Here is a 21,432-nt window from a genome sequence, read left to right on the forward strand (position 1 = left end):
TCTGCAAGGGGGAGAGCAACGTGGTCGTGTACTAGTACAACGAAGCCAGCGACGGAGTTAAGGAGACAAGCATTGGAAGCTGCCTGCCTGCTGCGTGGAGAGGCGGTCGGAGAGGGACCTCGATGTGTCCTTGTCTAATCATGGCGTGTTCCTCTCTGAGAGGCTGCGGGAGAAGATGCAGTCCCACCGGCATAGCCAACAAATGGACATAAGCGTTGAGATCAAGCCAGCCCATCCAGAGGAGTCCTCTTTGCCATGTCTCACCTTGTGTGAAGGTAAGTTCGGCCAGTCCCGCGCAACAGTCCCAGCGATGCCGTGCTACCCACTAAGCGCGATGGAGAGAATGCGTTACTACGAGCATCATCAATGGCGCACTCCCTATCACGAAAGATATCCCCCACTCCTTGTTTATTTTGTCAGTCGGGCTTCATCTTTCTTATAATCATCGAACCGTTAACTAGCTTTGGTGCGATGATGGGCCATGGCTAAGTATTTCTCCCCCTCCGACTGTATGTAATTAATTATTCCCAAGTATAAGTAGGTGTGATGTGAACCCTTATGTATACAGTAATTTGGATCACAAAATTTGTTTACTTCTTTCATAGAAATCGAGTCTTTTTAGCAATAATGAAGAACTGATAGTATATTCCTTTTATCTAATATCTAGAAGCTTGTACAGTTTGGGAAGAGGGATTTTGTAGAGAAAAGAAGAATCTATTTCGACCGCTACATATTACTAGAATCGGTTGAAGTAGATTCTTGATCGGCGAGCATCTAGATATTAGAGAAAGCTAGTTAGTTGTAGATGCACTCTCCCGGCAGATGGAGGTTGGACCTTCCCTTGTCGTCACAGTAGTTGTAGGTCATGTACTTGCTCTTGATGTTTTTGTACGCTTCCTTCTGCACGGGCGTTAAGTCGCGGAACTTGTTCCACCACAGGTTTGGTGAGCTGCACTGTGCACCTCCGGTGGCCGGGCATGCGTCCACATTGAACCTCTGGAATGCGGAGGTAAACGGCGCACGGTTCCAGTCGACCCTGATCTTGCCGTTGTCTGTCGCCCAGGAAGACCCGTCCCATATGCTCGCCCGGATTTTCATCGGCCTGGATGGGAACCGGTAGCCCGGCGTGCGGTCCGGTAGGTTCTTCAGCATCCGTATGGGCATTTCGTCGACGAGCATCCTGCGATCAAGGTGCACGTGATATATTATGTGCATAGATCTTCTAAGCGATGGGAAAGGGATGATGATGTACTTACACGAGCTGGTGCTGGTTCCAGAGTATCTTGTAGTCATGGACAGCTGCTGATGGGTCGAACCAGAGGTAGAACTTCTGCTCCCTGTAGCCCTGGCCGTTTAGGAAGATGTTGGTCTGGAGAGCCACTGGCTTGCCCTCGACGTTGCCCAAGAACTCAAAATCCACCTCGTCGTGGTCACCATACTCGGGTTGTGTCGTGAGCTAGAGTACGTACAAGAATGCATATTTGACTTCTGCTTTTCACGAAATCAAAGGAAATGGCTGGAACTTACAAGATGTGTCAACACTCACATAGAAGGCCGTTACAACTCCGGCAGTATACCCGGCGGGTATCTTGATCCTCATGTGGAACAACCCTGAGCCATACATCATCTTGGAGCTAAATCCGGCCCCTGCATCAGCCCAAAGGCAAATAAAAAATTATTAATTTTATTCAATTCGAGTCAATTTAGCAAAAAGTGTGTAAAGAACCTTGTATGGTGCAAAAAATGATGATATGTACCGGAGTTTCTATCCATGGTGAGGGAAACCTGTGTCCCATGATTGGCTAGATGATAACCATCAGCACCCCATACCGGCACGAAGTTCTCATTGAACACTGTCGCTCGCGCTCCAAGGCTAAGTCCAACGAAGAGTAGGAGGACGAGGAGGAGAGCACATGGCTTCAAACTAGAAGTCATTGCTAGCTGGATTGGTTAAGAAATCTATATGTGCTTGCTGCCTAACCAAATTCTGAACTCAGTCTGACACTGCTTCAACATATTAGACCACATTCTTATATAGCCTAGGGCCATTGAAAGTTTAATTGACAAAAAATAGCATTAAATAAATATTTTCTTAAAATGCAAATTATTGAACATTAGAACCATTTAATTATGATTCACTAGAAAGTAATGTATATATTTACTAAAATATATGTTCTTGTACAAATCTTTAGCAATCTTTTGTTAATTTTAATTTATTATCATTAATATAAAAAATAATTAATTAAATCTTTATAACTTTTCTATTATTTATAGTTTTGCCGCCTATTATTTTCAGTTTTGTCACATCCCTCTGAATTGCTCTTGTATGAAGTTGGAACTGAAATTATTCCCAAAATATTGGGCAACACTTGCCTTCCCTACTTTTCTTAAAATGATTGTGCATTTCAATGGAAATTACCATTTCAGTCTTAGCTTGAAATACCTCAAATTGGAAGAATTCATTCATCCCCCTTTCTGATAATACCTATCATCTCCATTCAAAAAAAGTAGTTAGAAATATACTACACCCTTCGCACACATTTATTAGGCCAGCGGGCTATTTCAGCGAGGCCAAGGGACCATGATTAATAAGTGCGAGAGATCTATTTTCCATAATAAAAAAATTGACTATGAATTTGCCATACTATTTCACCAGATCTCTCGATTTAAATGTCGATTTGATTTTATCCCCATATAATTAAGTTAGTTCATCTCCCGATTTAAATGTTGATCCCATCTCCCGATGCACGTCGAATTGCATATCTCAATTTAATTACATCAAGACAAGAATGGAAAATGAAGGGTGATCGAGAAAAGTGTGAACACACATCTATGCTGCCACTCGCCTTCTCAAATATAATTATCTACTTTCAACCAACTGTACTACTACTTTGGAAAATATTCACAACTTGCCAGATCCTTTTTGAATGTTTTCAAACTTGTTTGTGAACTTTGAACCCGTCCTTTTTGAATGTTTTCAAACTGTACTGCTACTTTGGAAAATCTTCACAACTTGCCATATCCTTTTTGAATGTTTTCAAACTTGTTTGTGAACTTTGAACCCGTCCTTCGGTTCGTATCCTTATATAAACTTCAAATTTTCTTCAAAATCCAATTGAAGTCGGTTATGAAATTACAGGTCCAGTTCACTTATTCGCTGCCATATTATCCTATAAATATAGCACAAGCCCATTAGTACCCTATACATGCCAATTTTGGCGTTTCATGCGACCGCAGATTCAACCTGGAGAGCGTTCAATTTTTTATTGTAAAAATATTTTGCAAACTTGTATAATCATCTTAATTCATCTATTTACCAAATTCTCAATTTCCATCAAGCAGTTTCAAATTTAAAATTCATTTGAGTTCTCGTTTGAAGCAATTTCATTCTTTGGATAAATTTCACATTATATATGTTATAAAAATTAATTAAAATTATCAAAGTATCTCATATCCGTCAAATGATCATCCTAAAAATTCTAGGCCACAACCACAGATCCTAAAAGCATTACAACTCAAGTTCACCATGCATTTGACTAGATTTCACGAACTCGCCTCCTATACTTAGTGCCTTTTCCCGCTCCATATTACGCAACAAACTGTGGAAAGCATACCATATACATGCCATTTTATAAGTTTCACGACACTTTAGAATTCAACTTGGAGATAGGTCGAATGTTAATTAGTGTGAAAAGTTTTTCCTATCACGGGATCCAAATTCAAATTATCAAAAAAATGTGAACTTAAATGTAAACTTGCATGGTCATCTTCATTCAACCAATCCCGAATTCTCAATTTTCAGACAAGCTAATTCTAGTTACAAAAATCATTCAAGTTTGAATTTGAAGTTATTTCAACCTTTGCACAAATTTCCTACTATATAAATTATATAAGCCTATTAAAAATTTCAAAGTATCTCATATCCATAAAATGACCATCCCCGAAATTCTTAGCCTCAATCCAAATCTAAAAAGAATTGTAATTCAAGTTATCCATGTATTTGACTAGAATCACCAACTTGCCTCCTACACACCTAGTTCCCTTTCCCTCTACATGCCCCTCAACACATTGTCTGAAGCTTACCATATTTATGCCAATTTTGAAGTTTCATGCCACTACAAAATTCAACATGGAGAGAGTTTAAATGTCAGCGTGAACACTCTTTCGTAACACGCAATCTTCAAATTTTGATTATCAAACAATTATGTAAACTCTTATGACCATCTTAGTTCATGTCTATCCCGAATTCCCAATTTTCCACAAAGCTAATTATAATTAAAAACCCATTCAAGTTTTAATTGGAAGGAATTTCATTCTTTTGATAAATTTTGTAATATACACATTCTACAAACCGGTAGAAATTGTCGAAATATCACATATCCGTTAAATGATCATCTTTGAAAATTCGCAACCAAACCCCATATCTAAAAAAACAATTCAAGTTCATCATGCATTTGACTAGATTTTAGTAACAACTTGCCTCCTATCCAATGTAGGTATGGTGGCTTTCTTGAAGGTTCTTCGTGGTGACAGTCGTCCAATGAGGTTACCTCAGTTCTTTTTCTTCTTTACTCTTGTTACTTTCACAACTAAACTATGATCGGTGGCATTCCACTACAGTTCCCAGCTCTCCTGTCGCCCTTCTCAGGCGACACTAGAGCAACCAAACCCTAGCTTTGCCGTCCCTCCCTCCTCCCCCTCCCCTCCCTGCCACCACCTGAGGCGCTTGCCAGCTGCGCGTCTACCAGTGAAGGTGGCAGCGAGGCTCTGCTGCTCTATGCTCCAGGGGGCTTAGATCTCAGGCTAGTGGCCCTAATTGGTGAGGGCGGCGGCGATCTTATCCGGCAGATGGCGCCGCTAGTGCTGGTCGTCCCCACTAGCCGTATGGGCGGCAGTGGGGCGGTGGAGGCTCATCGCTCCTACGGGTTGCACCATCGGCCTCGGCTGCTTGGCTTCCCAGTCTCCTCTCCTTTGTCGTGGGCCTCCCTCTCTAATATGGGCGCTGCTACTCTGGGCCGCCAGATCTGGCACATGAGGGTGGGTGGTGGCCGTCCTAGAACGAGGGAACCCTTGGTCGACCTCCCATCGACCCCGACGACGGCGGCGCTCCGGTGGTAATCTCCCTCCTGAGTGCGTGTCGGGCTTCTTCGCCACCTCCCTCCTCCTCTCCCACGATCCCGAGCAAAAGCCTTGTCCTTGTTGGACAAGCGGCGATGGCGTTGTGGCGTCTCAGTCCTCCTTGGAGGCATCATTCAAGGGAGGGTGAGGTTGTGGTCTCGTGGCAAGGTGTTTGGTGGCGGCGGTGTTGCCCGCTCTCCAGAATGGCGGCTATGGTGGTGACGAGGCGGCTCACCTGCAATCCTTCAGTGGCTCTTCATCTTGTTTGGTTCTAGGCAGCCGGCCGGTGGACGGCGTCTGCATGTTGTGTCACGGCTCAGAGGTAGGGGAGATTGGATCTCCCCTCCAACAAGGCTCGGGGCGGCTAGCTCTTGAGCCATGCTTTTCTCCACACAGCCCAGTTCCTCTCGGCCTTCACTTGTGCAGTCTACTAATTGTAGTGGCTCCGCTTGTGACGCCCGGGTAATCAAGCTACAGTAACCCTCTGGTAATGATGCCACGTCACCACGATTACTGTTGCTAATCTCGTGCTAGTTTAGAACCGATCCAAATTCAAATTTAAGATCAAGTCGAACAGTTAAAGTTTTCAAAAGTGAAAACTAAAATATTGTAAATGTGTTAAATAAATCCTGGGTAATAATGGTGAAGAAACCTAAATTTAATAAAATGATTAAGTGTTCAAAATAATTAAAACTGTAGGTTAAATAATAAAATAAATTCCTTTTAAATTTTATAAAATGTTAAAGCTATTTTAGTTGGGATAAGAATTAATGTGGCAGTAGTTTATTTAGAAGTACCAAGTTAGGTGTTAGTGAATTTTTTTACTAAAACTAAAATAAAATGTAACTCAAATAAAATAGGAAAGAATAAATAAAAATAAAGGAGATAAAACAAAGTCAAAAAAACAAACCCCCTGGCCCACTGGGCCACGACCCAACAGGTCGGCCCACCCCGGTCCACCTAACCCACTACTACCCCCCCACTACTCCGTAACCCTAACCCACGACCGCACAACCCCCCACCCCCCGATCCCCTCTCCCCTCGCCCCTCCTCTGCCCGATCCCTTCTAGATCCAGGGCCTCGCCCTCGACGCCGATCGCCGCCTTCGGCGCCACCACGGCGCTCCGTCGCCCCTTGCCGTCGCCGGCGTCGCTCGACGCCCCGTCCTCCACCTCGACCTCCCCGACTGGATCTGGGCCGCACCCCGGGCGCCCCCGACGCCACCGCCGCACACCGTCGCTGCCTCGTCCTGCCAATGCTTCGCCGGAGCCACCCATCGTCGTCGTCGCCTCCTCGTCCTCCTCCTAGAGCCACGCCGCCCGCACCTCTACAACGGGGGTGAGGAACACCTCCCCGCCTTCCCCACCTCTCTGTAGCGCACGCGCTCCGGCGCCCGCTCGCGGCCACCACCGCCTTGCACGCACTCCGGCCGCGTGCACCCCGTCCAGGCCTTGCCCAGCCCCGCCTACGGCCGCAGCCAGATCCGCGCCCGTCATTGTAGCCCGCCTCTGCCCTGCGCACACATCGCAGCCCTCCCCTCCGCTTACTTGCTACTGGCCCCGCACGGGCGCTCGTCCACCCGCGCCCCCTTTGACCAAGCCCGGCCATGGACGCTCCCCACTCCCCCTCGCTGCTGCCCGCCCGACGCCGCCAAACCTCGTCACCGACCGTGTTTCCGGCCACCCCAGCATCGGCCACTCGCGCCTCTGGACGCGGCGCTTTCCCAGCTGCCCGTAGCACCCCTATGCGTGGCCAACGGTCGCTGGAGACGAGCGCTCGGTCATCGCCCGCGCGCTCTGCCATCGTCACCATATAGTGCCGGCGTGGACATCTTTAGCCTCGTGCTAATTGGCCTCTATGCCTCTGACATGTGGGGGCCACGTCACTAAATAACCCGTGCAATTAAAATGAGCTCTCTGAACTAATGACCCAATGACAGGTTGGCCCCACCTACTAATTAACTTAATTAAAATCAATTTAATTTGCTGTTAACTCTAATAGTCACTGACTTATGGGCCCTCGGGTCAGTTTGACCAGTCAACTGGTCCACAGTTGACTGCTGACTCAGCAGTCAACCGGGTCCCACTGTCAGCCACTCCAACACTTGGCTGGGTACACTTCTGGGTGTATCTAGCAATTAACCTTATTATTTTTGGATTTAATTAAATCTGTTAAATTTAGAAAATGAATTAAAACTTTAAAAATTAATAGAAAATAAACCGTAACTCGGATCAAAATGTTTTCTACATGAAAGTTGCTTAGAAAAATCCAACGAATCCGGATACGCGGTCCGTTCATCTGTCACATGCCCCTAGCATGCTGAACATGGAACCGTCCCGTCTCTTTTCATCTGCCCGGAAAACGCGAGACGTCGGGAAAACCCCTCCGGATGTTTTCCTCTCCGTCTGCAACGTCTAGCATACGTTAGGTCACACCCGGCACAACATATTGCCACGTTATGCTTTGTGATGCTATATTTGCTTTATATTTACTATTTCTTCCCCCTCTTCCCTCCGGTAGACCCCGAGACCGATGCTGCCCCTGTGATCGACTACGTCGCCGACGACCCCTCCTTGCCAGAGCAACCAGGCAAGCCCCCCTTGATCACCAGATATCGCCTATTCTTCTCTATACTGCTTGCATTAGAGTAGTGTAGCATGTTACTGCTTTCCGTTAATCCTATCCTGATGCATAGCCTGTCATTGTTGCTACAGTTGTTACCCTTACCTGCTATCCTACTGCTTAGTATAGGATGCTAGTGTTCCATCAGTGGCCCTACACTCTTGTCCGTCTGCCATGCTATACTACTGGGCCGTGATCACTTCGGGAGGTGATCACGGGTATATACTATATACTTTATATACTTGATACATGTGGTGACTCAAGTCGGGTCGGCTCGTTGAGTACCCGCAAGTGATTCTGATGAGGGGGCTGAAAGGACAGGTGGCTCCATCCCGGTAGAGGTGGGCCTGGGTTCCTGACGGCCCCCGACTGTTACTTTATGGCGGAGCGACAGGGCAGGTTGAGACCACCTAGGAGAGAGGTGGGCCTGGCCCTGGTCGGCGTTCGCGGATACTTAACACGCTTAACGAGATCTTGATATTTGATCTGAGTCTGGCCATTTGGTCTATACGCACTAACCAACTACGCGGGAACAGTTATGGGCACTCGACGTCGTGGTATCAGCCGAAGCTCTTCTTGACGTCAGCGATGGAGCGGCGCGCGCCAGATTGGACTGGAACGCCTGCTAGGCTAGGTCCGCTTCCGGCCGCGTACGCAGCGTGCAGGTGTGCAATGGGCGATGGGCCCAGACCCCTGCGCGCATAGGATTTAGACCGGCGTGCTGACTTCTCTGTTGAGCCTAGGTGGGGCTGCGACGTGTTGATCTTCCGAGGCCGGGCATGACCCAGGAAAGTGTGTCCGGCCAAATGGGATCGAGCGTGTTGGGTTATGTGGTGCACCCCTGCAGGGAAGTTTATCTATTCGAATAGCCGTGTCCCTCGGTAAAAGGATGACCCGGAGTTGTACCTTGACCTTATGACAACTAGAATCAGATACTTAATAAAACACACCCTTCCAAGTGCCAGATACAACCCGGTGATCGCTCTCTAATAGGGCGACAAGGAGGGGATCGCCGGGTAGGATTATGCTATGCGATGCTACTTGGTGGACTTACCATCTACTCTCTCCTACATGCTGTAAGATGGAGGTGGCCAGAAGCGTAGTTTCGACAGGATTAGTTATCCCCCTCTTATTCTGGCATTTTGCAGTTCAGTCCACCGATATGGCCCTTTACACATATACCCATGCATATGCAGTGTAGCTCCTTGCTTGCGAGTACTTTGGATGAGTACTCACGGTTGCTTTTCTCCCTCTTTTTCCCTTTCTATACCTGGTTGTCGCAACCAGATGCTGGAGTCCAGGAGCTCGAGATCCCGAGGATGATTCTACATGGAGTTCGGCTTCGAGGAGTAGTTAGGAGGTCCCAGGCGGGAGGCCTTGCCTTTTCGATCGTTGCTACTTTTGTGCTAGCCTTCTTAAGGCAAACTTGTTTAACTTATGTCTGTACTCAGATATTGTTGCTTCCACTGACTCGTCTATGATCGAGCACTTGTATTCGAGCCCTCGAGGCCCCTGGCTTGTATTATGATGCTTGTATGACTTATTTATGTTGTAGAGTTGTGTTGTGATATCTTCCCGTGAGTCCCTGATCTTGATCGTACACATTTGTGTGCATGATTAGTGTACGATTGAAACGGGGGCGTCACAAGTTGGTATCAGAGCCGACTGCCTGTAGGGATCCCCCTTTCTAACTCCTTGGCCGAAGTCGAGTCTAGTCATTGAAAAACTTTTACTAACATGGCTGTGTGGCTTACGGGCCCACGTCGCCATTGGGTGGTATTAGGATCTTTTACTCCTTGTCTATACTCCGGGACTCTGATCTCTCTTCTATTTGGGTTAAATGATTTTGCTAAAAATACTAACTGTAGGTTCTCGTAAATACTTTCTCCCGGAGAGCCCCTTCCGGCCAGATGATCGCGTGCTGCACCAGAAGATTCTGAAGACACTCTCTGATGCTTTCCCGAGACCCTTGTGCCCTTCGCTTTTGCGATTCCCTTCCATCGATAAACTCCTATGGATAACCACGTATACTCGCCATTCATACAATGTTTCCCAGTTGATCTTGTTATTACAAGCTGCCCCGAAATACTCTCTGTTGTCCCGAGAATCATTTGAGCTTACTGCCTTGCAGTTCTTTACCACATAAATACCCCTATGGATAATTGCTCACACTTATCGAGTATCCGCTCATCCACAGTTGATTCCTGATTTCACAAAAGTCTTCAAAATACTATTTGAACTTCCAAAAATCCTGAGTAGCCTAGTGCTCTTGAAATTCTTACTTGCTTGCATTATGGTTAATCCCATAAGTCTACAATCTTATTGGCATCTCTTGTCATTATCATTTTGAGTCCGTTGATTCAATTTGTTGCGAATGCTCGCAATCCTCAATCAGATCCTAGAATTCATCCTTCCGGCTCAGATGTCATGTTAAACATGAGTTGATTCTCGACCAATCAAATTGCCGTCGATTGTACCCCTAAGGCTATTCAACTTATCCATCCTTAATCAGAGTGTTTGCTTGTGATCCCTTGATTTGGAAATCATAATTCCTTTGCAATTGAGCTCTGAGTTAGTCAGTTGTTTCTATAATTCAATGTCTTTGCATTGTTTCTTGCTCTGGTTTTGTGCCGATACTCACATCAGATCCTTTATGGACCACCAGATCCTTTGCTGGATTTTATCCGACAATGTCCTTCATATTCAATAACCTTGTGAGACTTTCCACGGATATATAATGCCTTTGGTAAATTGTATCCTCTGCTTTTTCAACCATGCTCTACTTTCGAGCCTGTGTTTATTACTCCTGAAGGTTGTGTTATATGTCCCTACAATACCCCGATGGGTTGAACCTATGCCTTCCTTAATATGTGTGAACTTGAAAGTTTGCACGAGTCATACTCTTCTGCTATTTTGCCAGATAAAATTTCAACACTACAACTTCTTCGAAAATGAGAAGTGAATGGAAGGTTATACATTGAAGAAGTGGGAGTCGACCTTGAACTTTGTGTTCATGCCCATGGACACGATGTAGATCCTACCGTAGAAGCTTCTTGTAATATTAACTGTTTCGTTGATATAATATCATCTGGTATCTATGAATTGATCCTTTGCAATCGTGGTTCCGACTATATTTTCTCCTTGAATTCCATTTCTCAAGCAAGTGAAAACACTTGTCTTCTCCAGATCAATACATCTTCGCAACCTCTACGTCGATCTTCCTTCGAGTAATACCCTCCAGTACCTCAAGAATATCAAAGAATTGTGTTGCTTCCTATGAGTCTTCATCTAGTATTGCTTCTCACCGATTTTAGAATTCCCCTGGGTTATGAGTTATTTCACTCGAGAACACCGATAAGTGAATCGATTCCACACTTCGATTCAATAACTCTAAGTAATTTTCGTTGCTTATGAATTTAATAATCCTTCAAGCCATTCCTAGCCTGATCGGCTATATCCTTATCGTGCAACTTTTTAACTGTGCTACCTGGTCCTTAATCACGGAGCACAACCTTCGACGGTGAGCTAATCTTACGTCGATCTTCCTCGTCATATCATTCCTCCTTGAACAGCAAACTTGATTTCGAGTTTGTGTCGTACCCAGGGTTCCAATAACCTTTCGCTTCATCATTCCTTTGACTTGATGTCATCGCCGAGGGATTGCATCTTCATGGAATCTCTCGACAAATGTGTCGTGATCATCATGAGCATTCTGAGTCCTTCCAGAATATCAATTGAATTCATGATGAGAAAGACCATCCTTTCCCTTGATGATTTGTGTTATCATCGGCCACTTTACTGCCTTCCCTCCAACACAAACTTGTTCGTGTTTTGTGTTATACCTTGAGATCCTTGCTATCCATCATTTGTTCCTCTTTACTTTGGAGTATTACCAAATTTTATATCAAGAATGTCGTGAGAATTTCACCACCTCTTTAGAATTCTTGATATAGTAATACATCTTGCCGTCTACATTCAGTTCTTGGTCCCCATGTTGATTTTAACCGAAGTACCCACAAATGAACTGTGATGTGTAAAATTCAAAACTTCCAGCAACCCTATTGCTTGTAAGTTAATGAACGATAGTTCATTCCTTGTGTATTGGTTATCGAATCACCATTCTAACCTTGATCATGCTACCTAAGCCCATATTCGGGTGCACCTTTCAACCAATGTTTAATTGTGTATGTTTTCCTCGAGCATACATCATTAAGTCATTCGATCTAGCTAATGTTATCTCCTTGTTCACATAGTTGTGGAAATCCATCTTTTGGAAATCTCAATGGATTGTCGCTGAGTCAATCAGCACCTCCTCACCTCTCCTTGATTTAATGATGAACCCTTGTTCGGAACTCACTTCCATAGTTCATCTCCCGAGAATCTTCGATGTCGTTTCGACAATTTGTGTTGCACCTTTCTTCTCAGGCATCCTGAGTCTGAGTTATCCTGACACCAATCAGATCTGAATCTCGGTCAAATATGATGGTTGGAACATATTTCCAAGAGTTATAACATTGGTCTATTTATGACCCGGTAAGGTGATGTCATGCCTAACCCACCTGGCCGGAGGACCTATTGTTATAAGTTTTCCCTTTTTAGCAAGGTTAGCTATTCTTCCATGAGGAAATTGTAAGACTTACTCTATAAGTTGTTCCTGATGGATCCTTTGTGTATCCATAGCCTGATCTTACCTAATGACCATGTCAATGCTATCTCGAAGCATGTCTGTGTTACTCCGATCTTCAATAAAAACATTTGAAGCACAATGCTAAATTTTCGTTATCAATTATTCAAACACCGTTCTTTGGGTAATGTCATGAACTTCCTCTTCCCTAACCTAAATGGTTCTCTTCTAACCATTGTCCTTGGGAAGGATATACCCCCTGAAATATGTGTTTAAACACATTTTCCTTTTCATTGTTCTGTTTAATCTGATAATCATATTTTCCTTTCCATTGGTTGGCTTAACGTTTGGTGATCATTATGATCTAAGCAGTATTAATTCCCTGCTTGTGCAAACACCTCGGTGTACAACTCTGTCAGTAAGACCCTGTTACTATTGTTGGTGACATTCCGGTAACCACCGATGGACGAGAACTTTGCCTATTGGTCCGCCTCGTTTCAACGAGCAGGAAAATGGTTCTCTTCGTCCCTCGCCCTTGGTACCGACGATGTTGCTGACATATAACTGACAGGATACCCTCTGACATGCCTTGCTATCATGATCGTGCAAGATGTCACCGCCCTTCCTACTTTAACCACATGGTGGGCCCATAACCCACAGTTCCACAGGATCAAAACCTGACTCTCCTATGCACCCCTGTTCCCAAATTTATTCATCACGCGTGGCCTCGTATGTAATTCACGGACCACCGTCCTACTGATCTATTCTGGTATCAGACGCAATACTTACTCTCGCTGCTTGAACCCCTTTCACACTTTGTTTCAGGCAACGAACGATTCACCCGCTCGAAACTTCTCATGGTACGTACTTACCTTGCTCTCGATATTGTCTTAAGTTTCCATTCAAGAGTTACTTTCCGCCACCATCCCCGATGTTATCAACCAGATAGTAAACCTTTCAGAGGTCCGTTTTTCCGAAGTTACCCCTTGTCCTTCATATGTACAATGAAAATCCCGAAGAAAGGATGACGACTTGATCATGGTGACTTGAAGCAGAGTAATGAAGACATCAACGAAAGGGATCAACCTCTTCGAAAGGGGCAGCCAAGACCGACAAGACTCGTTAGGTTTTCGCTACCAGCACTTTTCCCCCTTACTCCACCGCTTAAATCTCGGGATGAGATTTCTTGTAGTGGAGGAGAATTGTGACGCTCGGGTAATCAAGATACAGTAACCCTCTGGTAATGATGCCACGTCACCACAATTACTGTTGCTAATCTCGTGCTAGTTTAGAACCGATCCAAGTTCAAATTTAAGATCAAGTCGAACAGTTAAAGTTTTCAAAAGTGAAAACTAAAATGTTGTAAATGTGTTAAATAAATCCTGGGTAATAGTGGTGAAGAAACCTAAATTTAATAAAATGATTAAGTGTTCAAAATAATTAAAACTGTAGTTTAAATAATAAAATAAATGCCTTTAAATTTTATAAAATGTTAAAGCTATTTTAGTTGGGATAAGAATTAATGTGGCAGTAGTTTATTTAGAAGTACCAATTTAGGTGTTAGTGATAATTTTTACTAAAACTAAAATAAAATGTAACTAAAATAAAATAGGAAAGAATAAATAAAAATAAAGGAAATAAAACAAAGTAAAAAAAAACAAACCCCCTGGCCCACTGGGCCACGACCCAACAGGCCGGCCCACCCCGGTCCACCTAACCCACTACTACCCCCCCACTACTCCGTAACCCTAACCCACGACCGCACAACCCCCCCCATCCCCCGATCCCCTCTCCCCTCGCCCCTCCTCTGCCCGATCCCTTCTGGATCCAGGGCCTCGCCCTCGACGCCGATCGCCGCCTTCGGCGCCACCACGGCGCTCCGTCGCCCCTTGCCGTCGCCGGCGTCGCTCGACGCCCCGTCCTCCACCTCGACCTCCCCGACTGGATCTGGGCCGCACCCCGGGCGCCCCCGACGCCACCGCCGCACACCGTCGCTGCCTCGTCCCGCCACTGCTTCGCCGGAGCCGCCCACCGTCGTCGTCGCCTCCTCGTCCTCTTCCTAGAGCCACGCCGCCCGCACCTCTACAACGGGGGTGAGGAACACCTCCCCGCCTTCCCCACCTCTCTGTCGCGCACGCGCTCCGGTGCCCGCTCGCGGCCACCACCGCCCCGCACGCACTCCGGCCGCGTGCACCCCGTCCAGGCCTTGCCCAGCCCCACCTACGGCCGCAGCCAGATCCGTGCCCGTCACTGTAGCCCGCCTCTGCCCTGCGCACACATCGTAGCCCTCCCCTCCGCTTACTTGCTACTGGCCCCGCACGGGCGCTCGTCCACCCGCGCCCCCTTTGACCAAGCCCGGCCATGGACGCTCCCCGCTCCCCCTCGCTGCTGCCCGCCCGACGCCGCCAAACCTCGTCACCGACCGTGTTTCCGGCCACCCCAGCACCGGCCACTCACGCCTCTGGACGCGGCGCTTTCCCAGCTGCCCGTAGCACCCCTATGCGCGGCCAACGGTCGCCGGAGACGAGCGCTCGGCATCGCCCGCGCGCTCTGCCATCGTCACCATATAGTGCCGACGTGGACATCTTTAGCCTCGTGCTAATTGGCCTCTATGCCACTGACATGTGGGGGCCACGTCACTAAATAACCCGTGCAATTAAAATGAGCTCTCTGAACTAATGACCCAATGACAGGTTGGCCCCACCTACTAATTAACTTAATTAAAATCAATTTAATTTGCTGTTAACTCTAATAGTCACTGACTGATGGGCCCTCGGGTCAGTTTGACCAGTCAACTGGTCCACAGTTGACTGCTGACTCAGCAGCCAACCGGGTCCCACTGTCAGCGACTCCAACACTTGGCTGGGTACACTTTTGGGTGTATCTAGCAATTAACCTTATTATTTTTGGATTTAATTAAATCTGTTAAATTTTGAAAATGAATTAAAACTTTAAAAATTAATAGAAAATAAACCGTAACTCGGATCAAAATGTTTTCTACATGAAAGTTGCTTAGAAAAATCCAACGAATCCGGATACGCGGTCCGTTCATCTGTCACATGCCCCTAGCATGCTGAACATGGAACCGTCCCCTCTCTTTTCATCTGCCCGAAAAACGCCAGACGTCGGGAAAACCCCTCCGGATGTTTTCCTCTCCGTCTGCAACGTCTAGCATACGTTAGGTCACACCCGGCACAACATATTGCCACGTTATGCTTTGTGATGCTATGTTTGCTTTATATTTACTGTTTCTTCCCCCTCTTCTCTCTGGTAGACCCCGAGACCGATGCTGCCCCTGTGATCGACTACGTCGGCAACGACCCCTCCTTGCCAGAGAAACCAGGCAAGCCCCCCCTTGATCACCAGATATCGCCTATTCTTCTCTATACTGCTTGCATTAGAGTAGTGTAGCATGTTACTGCTTTCCGTTAATCCTATCCTGATGCATAGCCTGTCATTGTTGCTACAGTTGTTACCCTTACCTGCTATCCTACTGCTTAGTATAGGATGCTAGTGTTCCATCAGTGGCCCTACCCTCTTGTCCGTCTGCCATGCTATACTACTGGGCCGTGATCACTTCGGGAGGTGATCACGGGTATATACTATATACTTTATATACTTGATACATGTGGTGACTAAAGTCGGGTCGGCTCGTTGAGTACCCGCAAGTGATTCTGATGAGGGGGCTGAAAGGACAGGTGGCTCCATCCCGGTAGAGGTGGGCCTGGGTTCCTGACGGCCCTCGACTGTTACTTTATGGCAGCGCGATAGGGCAGGTTGAGACCACCTAGGAGAGAGGTGGGCCTGGCCCTGGTCGGCGTCGCGGATACTTAACACGCTTAACGAGATCTTGATATTTGATCTGAGTCTGGCCATTTGGTCTATACGCACTAACCAACTACGCGGGAACAGTTATGGGCACTCGACGTCGTGGTATCAGCCGAAGCTCTTCTTGACGTCAGCGACGGAGCGGCGCGCACCGGATTGGACTGGAACGCCTGCTAGGCTAGGTCTGCTTCCGGCCGCGTACGCAACGTGCAGGTGTGCAATGGGCGATGGGCCCAGACCCCTGCGCGCATAGGATTTAGACCGGCGTGCTGACCTCTCTGTTGAGCCTAGGTGGGGCTGCGACGTGTTGATCTTCCGAGGCCGGGCATGACCCAGGAAAGTGTGTCCGGCCAAATGGGATCGAGCGTGTTGGGTTATGTGGTGCACCCCTGCAGGGAAGTTTATCTATTCGAATAGCCGTGTCCCTCGGTAAAAGGACGACCCGGAGTTGTACCTTGACCTTATGACAACTAGAACCGGATACTTAATAAAACACACCCTTCCAAGTGCCAGATACAACCCGGTGATCGCTCTCTAACAGGGCGACCAGAAGGGGATCGCCGGGTAGGATTATGCTATGCGATGCTAGTTGGTGGACTTACCATCTACTCTCTCCTACATGCTGTAAGATGGAGGTGGCCAGAAGCGTAGTCTTCGACAGGATTAGCTATCCCCCTCTTATTCTGGCATTCTGCAGTTCAGTCCACCGATATGGCCCTTTACACATATACCCATGCATATGTAGTGTAGCTCCTTGCTTGCGAGTACTTTGGATGAGTACTCACAGTTGCTTTTCTCCCTCTTTTCCCCTTTCTATACCTGGTTGTCGCAACCAGATGCTGGAGTCCAGGAGCTCGAGATCCCGAGGATGATTCTACATGGAGTTCGGCTTCGAGGAGTAGTTAGGAGGTCCCAGGCGGGAGGCCTTGCCTTTTCGATCGTTGCTACTTTTGTGCTAGCCTTCTTAAGGCAAACTTGTTTAACTTATGTCTGTACTCAGATATTGTTGCTTCCGCTGACTCGTCTATGATCGAGCACTTGTATTCGAGCCCTCGAGGCCCCTGGCTTGTATTATGATGCTTGTATGACTTATTTATGTTGTAGAGTTGTGTTGTGATATCTTCCCGTGAGTCCCTGATCTTGATCGTACACATTTGCGTGCATGATTAGTGTACGATTGAAACGGGGGCGTCACATCGCTGTTCTAGATTGCCTAGAGTTCTCCAGCGGCTTGATCCTTTTTCGCTGTGGAGGTGCCCTGCTCGCCATTGCTCTGCTTAGCTCTGTAAGGTGTGTGCAAGCCGCTTGTTATCTTTCAGTTTTTCTTCAAGCTTTTGCCTTTGTATCAGCACTGATGCATCCTAGCCAATTGATGGCTTCATTAATTTGAAGTCAGGCTTTATGCCTTTTCTCTAAAAAAACTATACTTCCTTTGGAATTTGATCTTGAGACGTACAAATTTACTCATAGGTTAATACTATAGTAGTGTATGGAATGTACAAAATTAATGAAATTTAATAAAAAAAATAACTTCTAATCTTCCAATTACCTTCCCCCATGAGTAACATCCATGCTACCTTCCCCCTCTCAAATCTAGACGTGCCACCACTCCTTGCATCTCGTACCCATTCCTCCTCTCACCGCCTTACCACACAGAATGGTGGGGAAGACCTACATCATGTCTAACGCTTCTTGTTGGTACGAGTACGTCATCGAGGAGCAATATGAGGAGGTTTATTTTTGGCTTCCCTTCCATTCCCTTGGTTCTTCTTCCTTCTTGATTTCATGTTCTCCATTTCCTTTTTAGATTTGTCGCCAGGTGGTCCAGCGCTAGTGCTGCGTATCCAGATGCTCAAGGAAAAGACATTAGTCGTCATGATCATGAGTTCAACTCGAATGAACACGAAGTTGTGAATTTTAGTTTATTTTTGGACGTTTAGATTTGCCAAACGGCGAGGGGTTAAAAAACATTAGCCGTCATGAGTTCAACTCGAATCAAAAGTCGGTCTTCAATGTCAGAACTAATGGATGTTGACCATTATGAATTAATTGATGTTGTTTTGTATCTTTCATGTGAATGTGTTTTTTATTCCTCAAATCTCATCACTGTGAGTAAATGTGGGTAACCATGAGTGTTTCTTAACATTTTGGTGATTCTCGCAGACTGTGTCCATCAGTGGCGAGGGCACTCTACCCACGGACACGTGGTGATTGGTGATGCGTGAGATGGCCAACTAAAACATATCTTCTTCCCTGACCACTTTGCATATAAATTGCCCTCTAAACTTGCATCAATGAATTATAATTGTTGTTACTAGCGCTTTCAAGAAAAATTCAAAGTTGGTGTTTATACTATTGTAATAAAGAGAATAAACATGCAAGAAAAGAAAATCAAATTTAGTTTTGGTTCAATGCCGAGAACGTAGTAGTTGCCACAGTTGCTAGGTTCTTCCGCCATGAGTGTTGTCATGATAAACGCTCGCGGATCTCAAGGTCAAAGCTAGGATTTGCACCATCACATCGAGGACTTGAGAGATTGATTCAAAATCGAGTCATAAATCTGAACCGACGACGTCCCCCTTCCCTGTTGCGACCAGACTGCAGGGGATTTGATTCAAATTTGCGTCTGGAATCTAAACTAACATCGATTATGCATGTGGTTTGATGGGCTCGTCTACATAGGCCCCTCCCTCGAATAAACTTGGACATCCCTTGATTAGGTTTTACTTTACTACACACAAGCAAACAATGGAATTTCCGCGAGCGGTTGAATTCATGAAAATCAAACCCGTGTGTATAACTGCACACACTAATCAGTTCACCCAAAAGCTCAACTTGATGGAGAAAGATGGGCTATGCATTTATACATCAACACTCTTCCTCTCTTGGTTCTGATAACATGTAGGACTACACGCACAACCAGATCATGGGCCCCCCTCTGACCTGGGCCCTAGGCGGTCGCCTCCCTGGCCATACACCAGGACCGGCCCCTGTGTGGCCTATCCGTTTTGCATGGGTGTTTTGCATGTGGTCTCTGTCCATGTGCTTTGGAATGTTTTTCTTTAGTACTAAGTTTTTACATGTGTGTAAGAAGAGAAGGGAGACGAACTGTCATGTAGTAGTTTTTTTAGGGCAAAGTTGTCGTGTTGCAGTACTACTAGCAGCAGAGGAGTGCTGTTGCAGATCGCAACAATTGAAGATAATAATTTACCAACCATCTTTTATTGACATTTGCTCAAAAGTATTCATCAAAAGCCTGCAACTACGCAGCCCAGAACAAGGACGAGGATGCTTGTCCACTCTTCGTGCGTTGAACGCACCCTACAGTGCACCGGCGCGCGCGTTTTGATGGGTTGGACTAATATCAACCAAAACACACACAAAAACAAGTACAAACAAAGTTCTCAGAAAAAACAAGGACAAACAAAAGGGTCATAAACAATGATTGATGCCGTCCTAGATGTGACATAGTTATCTCACAAGTTTTAAACACATCCTATAGATAAAGAGTGTGGCTAGGCCTCAGTCGACTGAGATTTAACTAAGTCTCAGTCAAGTGACATAACATGTAAGAGAAAAAGAAAAAACTGAAGATTTTTTTTACACAAATCTTATTCTAAGATTTCATGAATATAGCAGTGATTGAGACTTAGAAACTTAGCAAGACTAATAGATAAACGTTAAACTCAGTCTCACAACCGTGGAGCAGGAAACCCTTGAAGAGAGCAGGAACTTGTTCTATTGAGAACGAAACTGTTCTTCAATTTACAAGGAAATTAAGGGATAGTGATGAGCTAGTTCACCATGCAAAGGGATCGACCCCTAGCACATGCCTTCCATTCCTGCGCACGATATCACTTAGCGGAGGAAATACACGAGGTGCCAACTTGCGGCGACACAAGGGGCAACTGCCCTTATCCTTGTCCTTGATCAGCCACTTCTCCAAGCATGCCTTGTGGACTAATATCAACTAAAACACACAAAAAACAAGGACAAACAAAGTCCTCAGGAAAAGCAAAAGGGCCATAAACAATTGTTGATGTCTTCTAGATGTGATCTCACGTCTAGATGAGCCTTAAACACACTCTATAGATAGAGAGTGTGTGGCTAGGTCTCAGTTGACTGAGATTTTAACCAAGTCTCAGTCAAGTGACATAACATGTAAGAGAGAAAAATGAAAAACTAAAAAGGAAAATTTGCATGAATCTTAATGTAAGATTTCATGAATATAGCAACGATCCAGACTTGCTCGACTAAGATTTAAACATTAAACTTAGTCTCACGACCGTGGAACAGGAAACACTTGGAGGGAGCAGGAACTTGTTCTATTCGGAACGAAACTGATCTTCAATTTACAAGGAAATTAAGGGATGGTGATGAGCTAGTTCACCATGCAAAGGGATCGACCCCTAGCACATGCCTTCCATTCCTGCGCGCGATATCACTTAGCGGAGGAAATACACGCGGTGCCAACTTGCGGCGACACAAGGGGCAACTGCCCTTATCTTTGTCCTTGATCAGCCACTTCTCCAAGCATGCCTCGTGGAAGCTGTGCCCGCACGGGCCCTCCTTCCACGCGCCCCTCGCCGCAGCGTTGTCCAAGCAAATCGGGCAGTCACGGCCGTCGGAAGGCGCCTCCACTGTCTTGAGCGCCTTCATCGCCGTCTCCGTGGCCTGGTCGCGAGCCGTGTCCTTGTTCCCCGTGAGATATCGGTGTATTCTCTCCCAGCCCTCCTCGTCCAGGGCTTCAATGTCGAACACGGCAGACGGCATGTGGCTCGTCAAATTTAGCAGGCACAAGATCAGCTACCGATTGTCTCAATTCGTGGCTCTTTCTGTCGCTTGATCGTTCGTTGATCTCGAAACACAATGCTCTTTCTGTCTGCCCTGCCCTGTTTATTTATATTGCTTGACCTACTACTACTACTACTAGTAGGATTCGGACGGGTTACACATATTACACGGCAAAACGTCCGTACTCGACGCCGACCCGTGATCGAACACCTGCATGACTCGGACTATGTTGCATCCATAAAGGGGGCCGAACGCAACGCCTCCAAGACATACCTACGTCCATCAGGCCAGCGCGCGCACCAGAGAGAAGAAGAGCGGAGGTAACTTAGATACGTATACGGAGATGGCGTTGACGGATCATTTCTACCAGCAGCTGGTCGCCGTGGACCAATGCCTCCGCGTCTCCCGTCGGCTGCTCGCCGACGCGCTGCCGCAGCTCGCGTGTG

The 21,432-nt window shown here is 46.3% G+C and overlaps 2 protein-coding genes across 2 annotated transcripts; both read right to left on the bottom strand.

Annotated features, from left to right (window-relative positions):
* Positions 1-571: 571 nt before the first annotated feature.
* Positions 572-1,970, bottom strand: LOC109777772 (xyloglucan endotransglucosylase/hydrolase protein 2-like). The gene is made up of 4 exons (XM_020336339.3): positions 1,758-1,970; positions 1,547-1,647; positions 1,257-1,456; positions 572-1,180 (listed from the first exon to the last, which is right to left on the bottom strand). Exons 1-4 carry the CDS (start codon positions 1,933-1,935, stop codon positions 796-798), a joined length of 864 nt encoding a protein of 287 aa, XP_020191928.1. The 5' UTR covers positions 1,936-1,970; the 3' UTR covers positions 572-795.
* An 18,608-nt stretch (positions 1,971-20,578) lies between these two features.
* Positions 20,579-20,965, bottom strand: LOC141042741 (uncharacterized). The gene has a single exon (XM_073511623.1). It carries the CDS (start codon positions 20,963-20,965, stop codon positions 20,579-20,581), a length of 387 nt encoding a protein of 128 aa, XP_073367724.1.
* Between the last annotated feature and the right edge of the window lie 467 nt (positions 20,966-21,432).

This window comes from Aegilops tauschii, chromosome 3 (assembly GCF_002575655.3).
Source record: "Aegilops tauschii subsp. strangulata cultivar AL8/78 chromosome 3, Aet v6.0, whole genome shotgun sequence".
Taxonomy (NCBI): domain Eukaryota; kingdom Viridiplantae; phylum Streptophyta; class Magnoliopsida; order Poales; family Poaceae; genus Aegilops; species Aegilops tauschii.

What these genes read in the sequence shown, in the direction of transcription:
- LOC109777772 (XM_020336339.3), bottom strand. Translation starts at nt 1,935, where the DNA reads ATGACTTCTAGTTTGAAGCCATGTGCTCTCCTCCTCGTCCTCCTACTC. An exon ending in CACCATGGATAGAAACTCCG is followed by an intron (nt 1,648 to 1,757) that starts GTACATATCATC and finishes GGGCTGATGCAG; the next exon opens with GGGCCGGATTTAGCTCCAAG. An exon ending in TGGAACCAGCACCAGCTCGT is followed by an intron (nt 1,181 to 1,256) that starts GTAAGTACATCA and finishes CCTTGATCGCAG; the next exon opens with GATGCTCGTCGACGAAATGC.
- LOC141042741 (XM_073511623.1), bottom strand. Translation starts at nt 20,965, where the DNA reads ATGCCGTCTGCCGTGTTCGACATTGAAGCCCTGGACGAGGAGGGCTGG.